Here is a 16,522-nt window from a genome sequence, read left to right as displayed (position 1 = left end):
CTCACCCGAGTTTTTGAAAATAAGTGGTTGACAACTAAACTCCTCAAATTTACCATCCAATTTCCAAAAATGGGGTATGTTCCTTTGCCTGAAGATACAGAGAGGTAAGCAGTTCCATAGTTGAAACTGCTTTCCTTCTGTCATCTATGGAATTTGACTCCTGTAGCAGCTTTCCCTTATCAAAGTAAATTAAGTAAGTTCACGCATATTGGTCTGGATACCATGAAGTTTTGTAGCAGAACATTCTTACCATGTTAATGTTATTTGCCCAGTCAAGGCTTATGTTCACATCCAATAACACACTATGGTCTATCTGGGGAATAGTAACTTGGGGACATTCACAGAATCACAGAATCCTAGGGGTTGGAAGGGACCTCAAAAGATCATCTAGTCCAACCCCCCTGCCAGAGCAGGGTCACCTAGAGCACATCACACAGGAATGCGTCCAGGTGGGTCTTGAATGTCTCCAGTGAAGGAGACTCCACAGCTTCTCTGGGCAGCCTGTTCCAGTGCTCTGAATTCACTGAATTGGAAGTAGTATCTGACAATTCAGATGGAGGAGACTTCTGTAACTGATGGGCGAAATGGGAGAATTGCCTCTGTGAGCAATCTAGGTTTGTGAGTCCTAATTGCACTTTGAGAAAGGACATTTGAGGAAAGCCAGCACTTAAAATATGTAGCTAATCTTTGTGAGTGTCTTGACACAAACTAATGTGTTTAGCATTTTCCCCTCCACCCTTGAAATCTAGCAGAACAGCTTAGATTCAGCATTAGTTTCTCTTTGTGACCAAGTTGTGTTACCAAAGTACCAAAGAAAAGATATAATCTGAAATAGTTTACTTCACTTGCATTCATGTCCAATCCCTAATAGCCTTCAGTTTGAAGATTATTTCCTATTACAGTCACCCTGTATGCTGGGAAGGAAAAGTTTGGAACACAAAAGGCAAAAAAAACAAGTTTAAAAGGTGAGTCACTGAATTTTGATTTTAAGTGATGTGAGAGTTGGAATAAAGTGGACTAGAAAATCTAAAGGAATATAATCATTGAGCAATGGATTTTTTTTTATTTTTATTTTTTATAAGAAATTGTAGGAAACCCCCAAAAAATAAGTCAGAATGGATAGGGTGGGGCATGTAATGTCAGGAATGGATAAGAGAAGGAAAGGGGTTCTGGTTCAGGGTGCACTTCCTAACAAATAATAATGGTTTCTTAAGCAAAAGGTAAAGGACAAAAGAATAGGTTTGTTAAAGGTCCCTGAAATAAGGATACGTTGTAGGTATTACCTTACAGAGTGTATCTGAATCAGGACAGAAATCTCAGATTGTCACATTGTTGAAATGTGGTGTTCCCAGAGGTGAAGCAGAACAATTAAGGAGAGTTGCATTTGGACCTTTGCAACCAAATACTCCTGTGTCTAAAGATATGCCAACAGAAATGCATAAATAAATTTTGGCTGTTTCTCCAGGTGTAGAAAATGGAGCAAGAACAATTGATAAAATGCATTATTTTGAACCTGTCATCTTTCCTTTGGTTAATTAAGAAGCACCTTTGACAGCCACAGTTTGAGGGAGTGGTTCTGGAGCATCAGATGAGAAAACAAAGGCAGGAAAAATATACAGGATAATGAGGAAGATCGTAAACAGGCATCTTAGTTCTGCCGTGGTATGGCAAAGAAAAGAGGTTTTTCTTTTTCTTTTCTCTTGCCTGGTATGTTGAGCAACAGTTTTAATTCCAACTTTATACTCCTTCAAAAGAGATGCTGAATTTCAGGATCAGCCAAAACAATATACATAACACTCAGTTTTTTTTCCCCAGACAATAAAGGAATTACAGAATTGTCAGAGTTGGAAAGGACCTCTAGAGATCATCCAGTCCAACTGCCCTGCTAAAGCAGGATCCCCTAGAGCACATTACTCAGCACTGCATCCAGGTTGGTCTGGAATTTCTCCAGAGAACGATGCTCCACAAACTCCCTGTAGCCTGTTCCAGTGCTCTGTCACCCTCACTGTAAACAAGTTTTTCCTCATATTTAAATGGAACTTCTTATGTTCCAGCTTGTCCCTGTTGCCCCTTGTCCTGTCACTGGGAACTACAGAAAAGAGTCTAGCTCTTCCTTGCACCCACCCTTTAAATACTTACAGGCATTAATAAGATCTCCCCTCAGACTTCTCCAGGCTAAAGAGTCCCAGCTCTCTCAGCCTTTCCTCATAGGGCAGATGGTCCAAGATATAAAATCTGTATTTATTATATATAATATGATAACTATATATATAGTAAATATGAAATGTATGATTAAGGAAGCATATTTATAATTGTACAGATAATATGGAACAGGAATCAACTCCTTTAATTATATATTTTTAGTCTTGTTCTATTATAGAAAACTAATAGTATGTTCTTGCTGGTTTTGGAAAGTATTTACAACTGAAGAAGCCTTTAGAGATTAAATTTTTAAAAATAGTGACTTGTGTCTTCAAATCCACCTCATCAGAGTGGTTAGCCTCAGATTGTTGAGAAAACTAGTTATGAAGTTTTCATGAGGGGCTCCTGACCTCACATTTACAGAGAATTTCCAGGTAGAATTAGATGTAGACTATCTGATTTTATTGAATGAGTATTAAATTCCCACTGCAGAAACGAGGGGTGTGAAAGTAAATCCCAGTTGAATAGACATTAGGAATTCTTTATAGGAATTGCAGAGAAATGCCTACCATTCATTCCCTTCTGCAAATCCAGAGCTCACCTCAAACTGACAGTTCTTCACATTAGTTCTCTAAAATTTAAGTGCCTTATCCAGCACTACTGAAAATCAGTTGAATCCTGTCTGTGTATTTTCTTGTTGAAAATATGATTCATGATCCCATCTTTCTTCCTTGGATGAAAGTTGTCAAAAATGGAGAATATTAATCATGCATCTTCATTAGCTGAGCTTTTCCCCCACTGCTCATCATCACTCTCTACTTTTTGTTACTAAACATTTTTACTGTTTGTCCAAAAGCCTGATTGTCCATATCTCTTGCATTTAGAGACACATCTCTGCTTCACCAATATTTATTTGAAGCTTAATACCAGTGAGAATCTTTGGGTTAAGAAAAAGCTGAAGACTGAGTGATGATAGAAGGGCTTTTCAGAAATAGGAAGGAAGGATGCAAAAATGGAAGCAAAGGGAGGATAATAATCAGATTACATAATTACAGAAGATAGAAATTAGTAGGATTTTATCCTAGCAGGTAAAGGTTTCAGGGAACTGTGGGTGAGTGTGTGTGTCTCAGAAGACTTTCAGCTGAAGACTTCTCAATCTTCATTATAATGACTTTCAGAAGATGTCCTCAAGGTCTTCTGAATGTTCCAAATGTCAGTTGTCTGTTTCTTGAAAACCTATTCCTTAATCTGCTTAAATATTTTATTTTGGTAAATAATAGCTACAGGTGGGGTTTTCTTCATCTTAAATTTCAATCAGTTAAGTTATTCCTTAGGTTACTGAGAAATCTCTTTGATCATATTTCTGTGACAGCTACACTAAACAAGATTTTCCAGTGTTTAGATTTCCAGAATAATTTGCTTCGCTGCAGACCACATAAGCATTAGCATAAGATTCAAGTTCAGGGTTGCAATTGATGACTTTCTGTATTGTCTCTCAAACCAGTGAACTACTGTGTAACATGCTAGGGAAAGTACATGTTTCTTAACAGAAAAATTATCTTCACAGTTGTGGTTTAAGCACAACCAGCAGCTAAGCACTGCCAAGCTGTTGCTCGCTCCTCCCCCCCACCCCATAGCAGAATGGGTGAGAGATATGGAAAGGTGTAAAAGCATGGAAACTGATGTGTTTAGTCCAAAGACAGCTTAAGAGGTAAAGCAAAAGCTTCATATTCAAGCAAAGCAAAATAAGGAATTCATTAGCTGCTTTTCGTTGGCAAGAAGGTTTTCAGCCATCCCCTGGAAAGCAGGGCTCCATCATGGAATCACAGAATTGTCATAGTTGGAAGGGACCTCTAGAGATCATCTAGTCCAGCTCCCCTGCTAAATCAGATGGGTTACGAATACCTGCAGAGGAGAAGACTCCACAACCTTCTTGGGCAGCCTGTTCCAGTGCTTTGTCACGCTTACCATAAAGAAGTTTTTCCTCATGTTCAGATAGAATTTCGTATGTTCCAGCTTGTGCCCATTGCCCCTCGTCCTGTCACTGGGAACTACTGCAAAGAGTCTGGCTCCATCCTCCTGGCACCCATCCTTTATATATTTATAGACAGTGGTAAGCTCTCAGTCTCCTCTCCAGGCTAAAGAGTCCCAGCTCTCAGCCTTTCCTCATAAGGGAGATGCTCCAGTCCTCCAGTGATCTCTGTTGCCCTCTGCTGGACTCTCTGTAGTACTTCCCTGTCTCTCTTGAACTGGGGAGCCCAGAACTGGATGAAGTATTCCAGGTGTGGCCTCACCAGGGCAAAGTAGAGGGGAGGATGACATCCCTCAACCTACTGGCCACACTCTTCCTAGTGCAACCCAGGATGCCATTGACCTTCTTGGCCACAAGGGCACATTTCTGGGTAATTTTTAAGTTATTGTCTACCAGGACTCCGAGATCCTTCTCCTTATGTCGGCTTTCCAGCATGTCAGGCCTTAACCTATGCTGATGCATGGCATTGTTCCACCCCAGGTGCAGGACCTTACATATGCCCTTGTTGAACCTCAATAAGTTCCTCTTTGCCCAGCTCTCCATCCTGTCCAGGTCATGCTGGACGACAGCACAGACCTCTGGTGTGTCAGCCAATCCTCCCAGTTTTGTATTATCAGCAAACTTGCTGAGGATATGCTCTGTCCCCTTGTCTAGGTCACTGATGAATAAATATTTTTAACAAATGGGTACTTGTAATGGGTACTTGGAAAAAAAATACCATCACTCTGAACGCTCCCCCTTCCTTATTCTTCCCTCAGCTTGATATGCTGAGCACGGTGTCACATGGTATGGAATATTCCTTTGGTCCATTTGGGTCAGTTGTCTCAGATGTGTCACCTCCCAACTTCTTGTGCACCCTCAGCCTACAAGCTGGTGGGGTGGGGTGAGAAGCTGAAAAGCACTGTGCAGCAGTAACAAAACATCTCTGTATTAGCAACACTGTTTCAGCACAAATCCAAAACACATCCCAGTCCTAGCTATTTTGAATAAATGTAACTCCAGGCCCAAATCAGTACAACAGCGCAGAGTCAGCCACTGATTACAGAGCAAAAATTTGTTTTAAACTGTGGGAAGAGAAGGATGAAGAATCAAAGGTTTTGTAGGTGAGTGAAGGTTACAATGTCAATTAGGAGCCAGAGGTCTTGTTGCAGCAGCAACACATACTCAGTGATCATTACGAGCATGGAGCCAGTTGTCTTCTCACAGTATTATAAGGATTATTTCTGTCCCATAGGTGGTATTTTAGGCCATTCTTTCCAGGGACAGCTGAGTTATGAAATATCAAATATTTACTAAATGTATGTAAATGCAGCGGATGTGATTTTATCTTGGTTTTTTTCAAATGGACTAAATAAAAGACTGTTTAGATAGAATCCTGATATCTAACAGTGAGCTATTTAATGTGTTCAAAACCACCTTTGGGATAGATTCAGTTTTCCTAGGCATAGCATTGTAAGGCATGACACTGAATTACCTCACCAGTTTTTGATACCTCAGTCAGCCATGAAGTTACAAGTAGGAATGTTTGGACTCTTAAAAGTAGAATCCACAAAATCTAAATTAGCCAGATGGAGATCAGAGGAGAGGAAATGAAGCTCAAGCCCAACACCATTCGGGAACAGAGGTAAATAGGATTTTGAGCCGTGCTACTCTTCACTATTTAGGTGTCAGTCACGTCAGCTCTTTCCTGCACAGCATACAAAAAAGGGAACTGAATACTCTGGTGCCCACCATACTGTGCTGTGATGTACTGGGCCTGCCTTCAAATCTCCCTCTGCACAATTTTGGGGAAGAATTTTAGCAGGAACAGTTTACCACAGCCACTAGCCCACAAGCATACTTGGAGGTGATTATCTAGGTCTGTCATGTAACTAATTTTGTAGAAATAACTAAATATTCTCTAGCCAGGGCAAAATACTAAGAAAGTTACTATTTTAGGTTGGCAGTTTCAGCACTGAGTGGTGAGATTCAGGATGAAGTATCTTGGTCAATAAATACTTAATAATTTGTTGATGCTGTTCCACTTGGAGTCATTAAATATCCATTAGGGGCACATTAACCCCTTGTAACTGCACATGATCAAATGAACCTCTGTCTTTGCCAACTCGTCTCCTCACTTAACAAAGTTAACTTTATGCATACAAAGTGAAACTGTTGTACTGGAGACACCCATCTCAGATCTCCAGGGGCTCAGCTATTCACATGCCCATCTATATGGTGGGATAAATGGGTTCACTGCCTCAGCAGCAGCAGAGATTCCAAGTGGAATCCCTATTGGTATTGGGCCACATTACCCCATTTTGGTGCACACCTAGACCTCTTCCAGACTCATCTCTAATGTTCACAATTTGTGTTTCAGAGGACCACAGTTTGATTTCCTTCCTGTGTCTCTTTCTCTGTCCTTCATCTGAATAATCACACTGCAGAAACTCAACTCTTCCTGGCTCCTCAATGCCATTGTAATAAGCAACGCAGTGCTCCCGCCTGAATTCCCACCACGGTACCTTGACCCTTGTCTTTTCATCAGCTTTAAATCCAGCAGACCAGGTAGGTGCAGGTTAGTGTTTCTTGCCTGTTCAGTATCACGCAGGTGTTTGTTCTTATTTGTGGTTGTTCTCACCACACACTTTGTTGTTCTCATTCCCTGCCCTGATTTTCTGAATGAATTTTGACCTTTGCTGTTGTTATGTGGTGTGATGAATCCTCATGGGTCTCTGTCCCACCGCACAAATGGGAGGTGTAAAACAAGACAATTTGGGATGAGAAGATAAAAAAGCAAATGCCTGGTACTGCTCTCCTACCCACTGAGACAGAAGGAACAAAGGTGACATGCTGATGGGAAGGTGAGCATTTTCCCAGTTAAGTGTCACTTGTCAAAGTGGGGTTTTTGGCAGTGTATGTGTGCACCCTCCCACAGACCTCAGAGACAACTCTCTCTTCTGCAGCCGTGGCTGCTGAGCGGGAAGACGTGGAGGGGATGGACATGCTGGTGTTCAGCAGATTCAGAGACACTCTTGAGCAGTGTCACTGCTGAGCATGCAAACCCCAGGTTACGGGAGGAGAAAAGCTGGAAAAGTCCACAGTGCGGGTGCCTCTGGGATGGTTAGACCACGTCCTTCCTCTTCTCCTGCTCCAAGCTTTTAGCTAATTTTCTGGCCATCCCAGTCGTGCTTTCTCGCCTCTTTTTCTGTGTCTATATCCCGAAACGCTCCAGCCGCCTCTCCCAACCAGGGTCACGCCAGCCCTGTGTGAAGCTCCCCCCACCCCCCGCAGCCCCGACCTTCCCCTTCCCCGGATGCCGCCGCGCTCCGGCCCCGCCAGGCGGCCTCTCCCGGCGGGGCGGCGCGGGGCGGCGCGGGGCGGCGCGGGGCGGCGGCGGTTGGTGCGGGGCGCGGCGGTTGCGAGGGCAGCACCGCCCGGGGGCGCAGGAGCAGCGGGGAGCGCCGGCCCGAGCAGGCCGGGCTGGGGCCGCGGCGGCGGCGGCGACAGTGACAGTGCCAATGGCACAAAGCAATGGCTACCGGAAAATGATTTTCACGTGGTCCTTCGAGAAGGACTACCCGCCCCTGCCGCCTGAGCCTCCTGCTGACAGGGTGAGGAGAGGCCTGGCAGCCTCTAGAGATCCCCGAGGGGCTTCGCTCCTCAGGTCTGTGTGTTGTCCAAGTAGTGGCATGGGAGCAAGGGCAGAGTTTGGGTCCTGAGGGTTGTGTGTCCCAAGTCGCTTTCTGAGAAACAGCTCAGGAGCAGCTCCTGATGGCTGGTGTCCTCCGGCAGCAGCTCAGTTTGGTGGCCGCAGGGTGGACCCAACGGTAACGGTCGGCGGGCGGCTGAGCTTAGATGTGATGTGTGGACCACCACAGCCCTGCGCTCTGCCCGGCCCTCTGCACAGGCAGGACTGACAGGCTCCCCAGACAGTGCTGCAGGGAGCTCAGGTCGTCCTTGTGCTTCCTGTCCACTTCTGTGGACAGCCCAGGTCACCCTTGGTTTCCTTAAACCCCATTAAAGAGAGCTGGGGTCACCTTGGGGCATCAAAGGCTGATGAATGGCCACATTTTCAAAACAGCCCAGCATGTTCCGTTCCCTGAGGTGTACAGGGCAGGCTGGAGAAAGTGCCATGAGAACCCAGCTGGACCTTTCTGAAAGCCTGGTCCTAATTACTCCAGGCAGTCTGGAGCCATTCTGGTGCAAAGCCAATGCTCTGCCACAATCCTGTGTGCTGGCTTGCTGCACTCACTGGGCATTGGTGCTCCTCGGGAGGCAGGAGGTGGAGCTGCCACAGGCAGAGAGGGCAATTCCTCTGCTCTCTGTTTGAAGAGCACAGTATGGTGCATGTTTAAGGTCATTTGGAGATAACTGCTGCTCTGGGAGAAGGGCTGACAGTGAAATACTCTCAGGCAAGAGCAACTTTCTGAGCTGAGGTCTCGCTCTTGATTTCTAGGCTCCCATGCCACAACAAAACCTGGCTCAGCAGAGACTTTTGATCAAAGGGGGAAAAGTTGTGAATAATGACCTCTCTGTGGTGGCTGACGTGTATGTGGAAGATGGAGTGGTGCAGCAAGTGGGGCCAAACCTAAACCCTGAGCCAACAACTGGACTTGTCGTGCTGGACGCAACCAACAAGCTGGTGATCCCTGGTGGCATTGATACTCATACGCACATGGAGTTCCCTTTTATGGGTAGCAAGTCAAAAGATGACTTCTATACAGGAACCAAGGTGGGTGGCACATATATGTCCTGTGTCTGTCTGTGCATCTGGGCTTTCATAGAAAGGGATGTTTGCTGGTTACTCAATATTCTAGAAGAGAGAGTGTGAGTCAAGCACTCTTGTTACAGTCCCTTGTCTGGAACACTGTAATAAGTGGCTGGGGCACTCACAGGTTCATCTGCAACCAGTATGTTATTTTGATTAATTCAAAAACTTTTCTAACTGTGGGTGGCAAGTGTTAAATGCAGTCATTTACTCTGGCTGTCACCATGCAGACTACAACTTGCATTGGTAAATGCAACAAACTCAGTTCTTTTCTGAGCAAAGGTTAACTAAAGCCACAGTTTAACTCCCCAGTGTGTTGGGAGCACTTCTGGGGTAATCTGATCTTTCTCCTCTGTTAGAGGGAAAATACAAGCTTTTTCTTCTGTCATTCACTTTGAACCTTACTGTGTCTCTAAGTGAAAGTCCAGTTCAAATATGCACTCTAGAAAGATCTAATTTCTCCCAGTTTTACACTTGGAGTGGTTTTTTTCAGCTTTTTAGCTGATCTCATTGTACTCCCTGCATTAGCAGTGTATCAGTTACTAGTATTAGCAGTATTATGCATCATCTCCATACCGCAAAAATACTCCTACAGAGCTCCCTAAAATTTGTAGGGTACTTTTTGGAAAGCTTTGCTGTGCAGGCTGAAATCCTTTGCCCACAGAAGGGTTCACATTGCCCTACTTGGCTTGTCTGTTAGCCAGCATCCTCAGAGAGGCTGTTAAATCCTGTCACTCTCAGAGCAGGACTAAATAGCAGAAATGATAGTTGCATCCCTTCTAAAGAAATGGATTTCTCTGATGTACATTTCTTTCTGATGTGCAAAATACTCATTTGCCTCTTTGAAACAGTTTAAATAAGTGAAATTCAACTCCTTTGACCAAATGGTGTGGTGCAGTAACCACACAACTATTAAGAACCTTTGCTCTCTTGCTTGGATTGACTCTACTCTTAAACAGAAAATTTCATTTCTTACTTGCCCCATCTTGTCATGAGAGTGAGAGGTAGATTATCTGAGTGGTGTAATTGTACGTTTCCATACTGTAACAAGAATTTGGCTTTTTTTAATGTTGAGCCTGGAGTACTGAGGGAAAGAGTACAAATTACGTATATGCTATCCTTAAATTACTGGCATATTTATTTCAATAACAATATTTATGCCAACTCAAGATATATTTGCTGATGTTGCTGCTGTTATTTTATTGGAAATATTGTACACTATATATATATTTATATAAACATTTTACATATTCTGCAACAATCTCTATGAAGACCATTTTTGTAAACCAGTTATCAACAATGTGTTTAGAAATTGGCATCACCAGACAAATCAAACAAATGTCACTTGAAGCCAGAAGGTGATTTTCTTTGACAGGAGAAAACATGCAAAAGGAATAGCAATGACTGCAGCATCCTATTAAAAAGCATTCTTAATGTGTTAGTGATCTCCTTCTTAAAGTGCCTCCATTGACCTTAAAGAGAATCAAAGATGTAGACTAACTAAGATGTAGGTGCCTACACTGTGAAATCCTAAAGTGAGGGAGATAAATTTTGCGCTGACTTGCAAAAAAAAAGTAATAGTTTTTGAGGTTTTGAATAATTTTTTTAATAACTTTTTGAGGCACTGGACAGGGAAGCTGCAAAACAGAGACTGTACACAAAACAGCACATACACATAGTGACTTTGGTTTGTAAAAGAAGACCCTAGATCCAGCTAAGTGATCAGATGTCAAGAAGTTAGACATTGTGGACCTTCTGAACCCAGGTCAAAGTATGGAAATTGTTCAGAGGTATTTACTAAAGGTCATCATCTGACAAATTTTGGCAAGAGAATCAGGAAGACAGAGTTGGATCCCAGCTCTTGCAAAATATGCTACAATGATTAGCTAAGATTTACCCATTCAGTTAAATAAAGAAAGACACAGAATAACTCTTTACAAAGAGAGGGGAGAATAGATGTTGGGGGGAAAAGATGCTTTGAATGGGCTTTTGGAACCTGTGACTTCTTTTTTTTCTGAATTCTATAAATATTCTTTAGTTCTAAATCCTTTTAACAAGTAAGTCAATTCATCTGGTTGAAAAAAAAGAGTTTGAACATCCTCTCTTGGAGAAAATGATCTGGTTTCTGGGAGTGACTAACAAAGAACCTTCAACGGAAGAAAAAGTAGTAATTAATTGTCCATAGTGAAAATCATTGGTTAAAAAGCCATTTTTGATCCACATAACATAAATAAATTAAGATTTTTGCTTATTTATTTACTTGTAAATATTTATATAGAGGATGAAAATACCTCATTCTATTTAAAAACCTGCTATGCAGTTTTACTAAATGATACCTGGTCAGTAATAAAAATAACTTTAAAACATTTTTAAATCCTTTTGGTGTTAGACAAATAAGGGGATTTTCACACTGGATTTTCTAACTGAATCAGTTTTTTTCACTGTGCTTCTACCGCTTAATACTTTCCTGTCTCACAGTCTTATTTTTTCTAATACATGGACTCTGAGGAAGCACTTCTCAAGTTAACTATGGTCTTCTGGTGCTGTTCTTTTTTGGTGATCCCACCTGCTTAAGGCAACTCACTGATGCATGAATGATACAGACTCATCTCCAAATATTTAATAAGATTTTGTACGTGTGTGAAAACTTCTCCTTCAGTCTGAGAATTTCCTCATGATTGTCCTGAATACCCGATTAAGAATATACTTCTCGAAGGAGGTGAAATCAATATCCACAATAATTTTGCAAGTTTAGACTTTACTCAGATAAACTCTTCAGTGGCTTTTTAGCTTTTCAGTGTATCAAGATTAATTTTTGAACAGGGTATTGGAGAGGGTGGGAGCAAATTTGCATTCTCTCTGATTGAGAAATATTAACTTTTTTCCTTTCAGGCTGCTATAGCAGGAGGAACCACTATGATCATTGACTTTGCCATCCCTCAGAAGGGCTGTTCTCTTATTGAAGCATTTGATACATGGAGAAGTTGGGCAGACCCTAAAGTCTGCTGTGATTATGCCCTGCATGTGGCAGTTACATGGTGGAGCAACAAGGTAAACACAAAAGCTGATTTTCAGTTCCATGAACGGGTACTGCTCCTGCTTTGAATTAGTCCTCATGTGCTAAATATAGCTTGCTGGTACTATAATAGTATTTTGTGAGTAAAAACTACATTTGAAATAGTCCACACCCTTCTAAAGGTATGTGTATTTTACAAAATAAAGTGAGTCTGCAGATAGTCTGTATTTTTAGATAACACCACACAAAGTTAAAGGAAGCAGTTATGCAAGTCCAAGAGCAGGTAGGCCAGAGGAGGCAAGAGGTGTTTGCATAAATTTTACCTTCTGTTACTTGAACACTTGATATTCTAGGCTCCTGCTGAGTCTTGGTGTTATTTTTTTCTTTAATAAGGATATACAGGAAAAATATGGTCATTAACTACATTTGTAAAGGAAGTTACGTTCCTGGGTAACTGCAGTAATATCTCCTCACAGTGAAGTAGGACTAGAGCCAATACTTACTTGAATATGAGATTATCTAAAAAACCTTTTTGGAATTTACATATGGGAGAACCATGCTTTTGTGAATGTTTACTGATCGCCTGAAAACTTTACTGAATAAATTAACTTTTGAGGTGCTTTGGCATCTATCTGAACCTGACCCATCTTTTCCAAGACCACTTTGAATCCTCAGAGACAGTGCATCAGTACTTAAGATATGTCCAGTAAATTCCATTTTTAAATATGAGTACTTCCTCTAACTTTTAACTTCTAAGATATGTAAACCAAAGCCTTCACTCTGCAAACACCCCACCATTGGTATTCTGTGCACTAAGCACTAAATAAATTGATTGCAACTTTTTTCTTTCTTTCTTTGGGACGTAGTGTTTTGTTGGGCTTCATAGAACCTAGCAGAAGCAGGGAATCCTATCAAAAAGTGCATATAAGAAAAAAAAAAGGCTGACATCCAGAGTTTTAGAACCATTTTGTTTGATGAAAAAATATCTCAAAAGGCTGTGTGTTTTTCAGTCAGGACAAAGCTCTAGGATATAAGATCTTTTCTGTCACTGTTATTTGCCAGAAGCTGAAGCCTATTATTCAATTTTGAAAATAAATTTTGCACTAGTATCCTTACTTGTGTAAGTTGGATGCACTGATTGCAATATTAGACTGCATGATGTCAACATTAGGGAGTTTATTGGAATAAAATTCTTCTTCAATATTTTTTGTAAAAAGCATTCCCTTCCTGCAATTAACTAGTGCCTCCAGTATCTTCACTGCAGTGTTACTGGTTTATATACTTCGAGAATCAATTTGATACAAGAAGAATAGCATAAGTCAGTCATTCAATATGTGAACTGGGCTGTTTGGACTGAACATGTGTTTGATGGGTGAATAAAGGCTCACCCTTCATTCTTACATTTGCTTTATAGAAAATTATTAACTGGTAAAACATGATATTGCTGTTTTTTTGAAAAATGCTGGCTGTCTTTCAGGTGAAGGAAGAAATGAAAAGTCTTGTTCAAAACAAAGGTGTCAACTCCTTCAAGATGTTTATGGCCTATAAAGATGTGTATATGGTCAATGATGAGGAGTTATACACAGCCTTTTCCTGCTGTAAGGAACTTGGAGCAGTTGCTCAAGTCCATGCAGAGAATGGGGAGCTCATTGAACAGGTATGCATTTGACTTTTTGTCAATCAAAGTCAGGAATATAAATGGGCCTGTTATCTAAGCACTTCAATAGGTATGTTAGTACCATCACTGTATCAGGGGGAAAAGCATTTCTACCCTATTTTACTTCCAGGGAACTGAAGACAAACATCTTGTCCAAGATCTTAAAAGGTGCTTGTGGTGGGCTAACAAATTGTAACCTGAAGTCCTGGGTTCAGGGTAGACAGGGGGCAAATGCTATAATGAGAGTTATACCTGCAGTGTAATATATACACTTGTAATATAATATGTATACTTGAATGACAAAGAAAGCAATAGGCAGAACCTGACCATCAGCCAAGTCAAAGGTTGAGCACTTGGCCAAGTATTTAGATGTCAGGTGTATGATGCCTAACCCTAGGTCTCTCCAGATATAGTCCAGCTCATCTAACTGAAATGAATCCTGAAGTTTGGAGAAGGCTTCACTGACTGGACACAAAAGTCTCAACATCACTTTGTGCATAGTTAGCCTCACTTCATACTTGCTACTGTCATCCTAGTGCTGTGTGGAGGCACTGGGAGTATAGCTACACTGGTGTTTTTGAGTTTCTTCAACTATTCTAGTCAACAGTTCTTTGACTCTGTCCCAGGTCCCGTAACAGAAATTAATTTATTGCTAAGTAACCTCAAATCAGCAAAGCATAAGTTCCTGGAAGGGACAAAATCTTGCTCCTCTTGAAATCTTGGAGTCTCAGTTAGGGGCTTGCAATGTGTGTCTTTGTGGTTACTAAGGATCTTTCCAGTTTTTTTCCAATGTGGACTTAGTACTTTCATCTCAGTCACTGGCTGCAGTCATTTAAGAGTAAATGTGGAGAGATGATAGAGTTTTCAAAAGTGATTATTTATCCCTGCAAGAGAGGTGAGTTTGTTCTCTGAAGTCACTTAGATGTTTCGAGACCTGTATTTAATGAGAGATATTCCAGATTTCACATAACACAACAATAATTTATATTGAAAAAATCATACCTGCTTTGGTTGGTTTTTTTCTCAATCTAGCTGCAGTTGCTGATTTAGGATCTATTTGGCTGGCAGCATGTTCACAACACCATGGCTGCTCTTTAACCAACTCTTATTTTTTGTGTCATGGTCAGGGTGCAAAGAAGTTGCTGGCAATGGGAATAACTGGCCCTGAGGGGCATGAGCTGTGTCGTCCTGAAGAAGTGGAAGCTGAAGCTACACAAAGAGCAATTACCATAGCAAATGCTGTAAACTGCCCCCTTTATGTAGTCCATGTAATGAGTAAATCTGCAGCAAGGGTGATAAGTGAAGCCCGAAGACAAGGTAAAAGTCTTAACTCTTCTATGCTTGGGCAATGGCATTGGAGGAAGGGTAATGGAAAGCTAAAAATAACATCAGTGTCCTACTTGTCATAGGTGCCATAACCCTCAGAACATGGGTGAATTTCTTGGAGTGGGGTGTCTAAACTCTGTGTGTGTTTTGTGAGGCCCGAGAGAAGCTACACAGTGTGGAAGAGCAGCAAGTAGGATTGAGACTTTCCCCTCTTCCCAGAGCAAACTTTTTCTCCTTCATACTGTACCTCCCAGGTGAAAGTGAGGGTCAGGACAGCATTATTGCATTAAAAATTGTGTGACCAGTCCAAGACAATATATACTCTGCCATTCCCCTCCCTTGAGTTATAGTCTGCAAGCCTTTGCCAGCTATTTAGACGATAAATTCTTCAACAAAGACCACACCATGTTTTTACAGACAGTGCCACGACATGAACAGAACTCCTATTCCCTGGGCACTTAGAAGTCATGGTGATGATGAATCCTCATCTGTAAGTTTATCCAGAGCAGCCTGTGAGGAGGTATATGGGTGGCAGGAGCAGGGCAGAAACCTATGATTTGGAGGGCATAAAAGTTTATGGAGTATCTGCCCTTGTCTTTTTCCATCTCAGCTTGTGTTCATACAACGTAACATTAATTGCATATAGACCCCAGTTTCCTTATTTCTTGGCTTTAGGTCATGCATACACAGGGGACGTACATTATTAAGATCAAAATGCAGAGTATGAGAGCTTGACAGAAGTGCAATCAAAACCAGCATGATTATCATTGTGCTAATATAGATGTATATGTTTATGTGAAATATGTATTGATTATGACTTCTAGTAAGGCTTATCAGTATTTCAAGTTTATGAAATAATTTAACAGAATATTTGGATCTTTTGGTACTGCGCTATATTAGATTCCTCCACTAGATGACAGTGCTGCTGGTAATGTGGATTATATCTGTCAGGGTGTAATTTTGTGAACGTTCACAGGTGTGGTGTCAACATTAACTAGAGAAGGCTGGAACAATAGTTAAAATACCCTGGTTAAAAACTTCTATGCTGATAATAAATACTGTAGAATATTGTTAAGCATGTGCTGTAAGAATAGTCTGCTGTGCCAGTTTGATAAATGACTTGATATTTGTATGCTTCTTCGATTTGTGTAAAAGGAAGAAATTGGTACAACTTATGCTTATCGTGGTGCAAACTGGGTTTTATAGGGTTGATGCAGTAAGAATCATCAATGCTTGCCTTTGTGCACGGCAACGTCTGACATCTCTCCATAATTAATTTCTATTTGTATGGAAGCATTACTGTTTAGAAAACAGAAATATAGGATTGATTAAGAAATTTTGAATGATAGCTAGTGTACCACAAAGATAGTTACAGCAATTATCATTTTTAATGAGGCTGATCTGTATAAATTCTGGCAATTAGAAATTAATTGTTAGTTTCAGTAAAAGTTACTTTCTGTTATTCAATGAAAAGGGGTAATACAAAACAAAGAGTTCCAGACAAACAAAACAAATTATCAAAGTGTTGTATGAGTGACATAAATAAACCCCAAAGATTTTCCTGAAAGATATTAAACTTGGACAGGTTAAAACCACTCT

At 41.2% G+C, this 16,522-nt stretch overlaps 1 protein-coding gene across 1 annotated transcript in view; it reads left to right on the top strand.

Annotated features, from left to right (window-relative positions):
* The first annotated feature begins 8,473 nt into the window (after nt 1-8,473).
* DPYS (dihydropyrimidinase) overlaps nt 8,474-16,522 on the top strand; it is a 32,623-nt gene continuing 24,574 nt past the window's right edge. Inside the window, exons 1-4 of the mRNA XM_051611561.1 lie at nt 8,474-8,888; nt 11,817-11,975; nt 13,418-13,597; nt 14,725-14,914. Coding sequence (XP_051467521.1) covers nt 8,619-8,888; nt 11,817-11,975; nt 13,418-13,597; nt 14,725-14,914 — 799 coding nt within the window. The 5' untranslated portion in view covers nt 8,474-8,618. The remainder of the gene's footprint in view (nt 8,889-11,816; nt 11,976-13,417; nt 13,598-14,724; nt 14,915-16,522) is intronic.

Source organism: Apus apus, chromosome 2 (assembly GCF_020740795.1).
Source record: "Apus apus isolate bApuApu2 chromosome 2, bApuApu2.pri.cur, whole genome shotgun sequence".
NCBI classification, from domain to species: Eukaryota; Metazoa; Chordata; class Aves; order Apodiformes; family Apodidae; genus Apus; species Apus apus.
The sequence above is the reverse complement of the archived record's forward strand: the minus strand, read 5'-3'. Positions and strand labels throughout refer to the sequence as shown.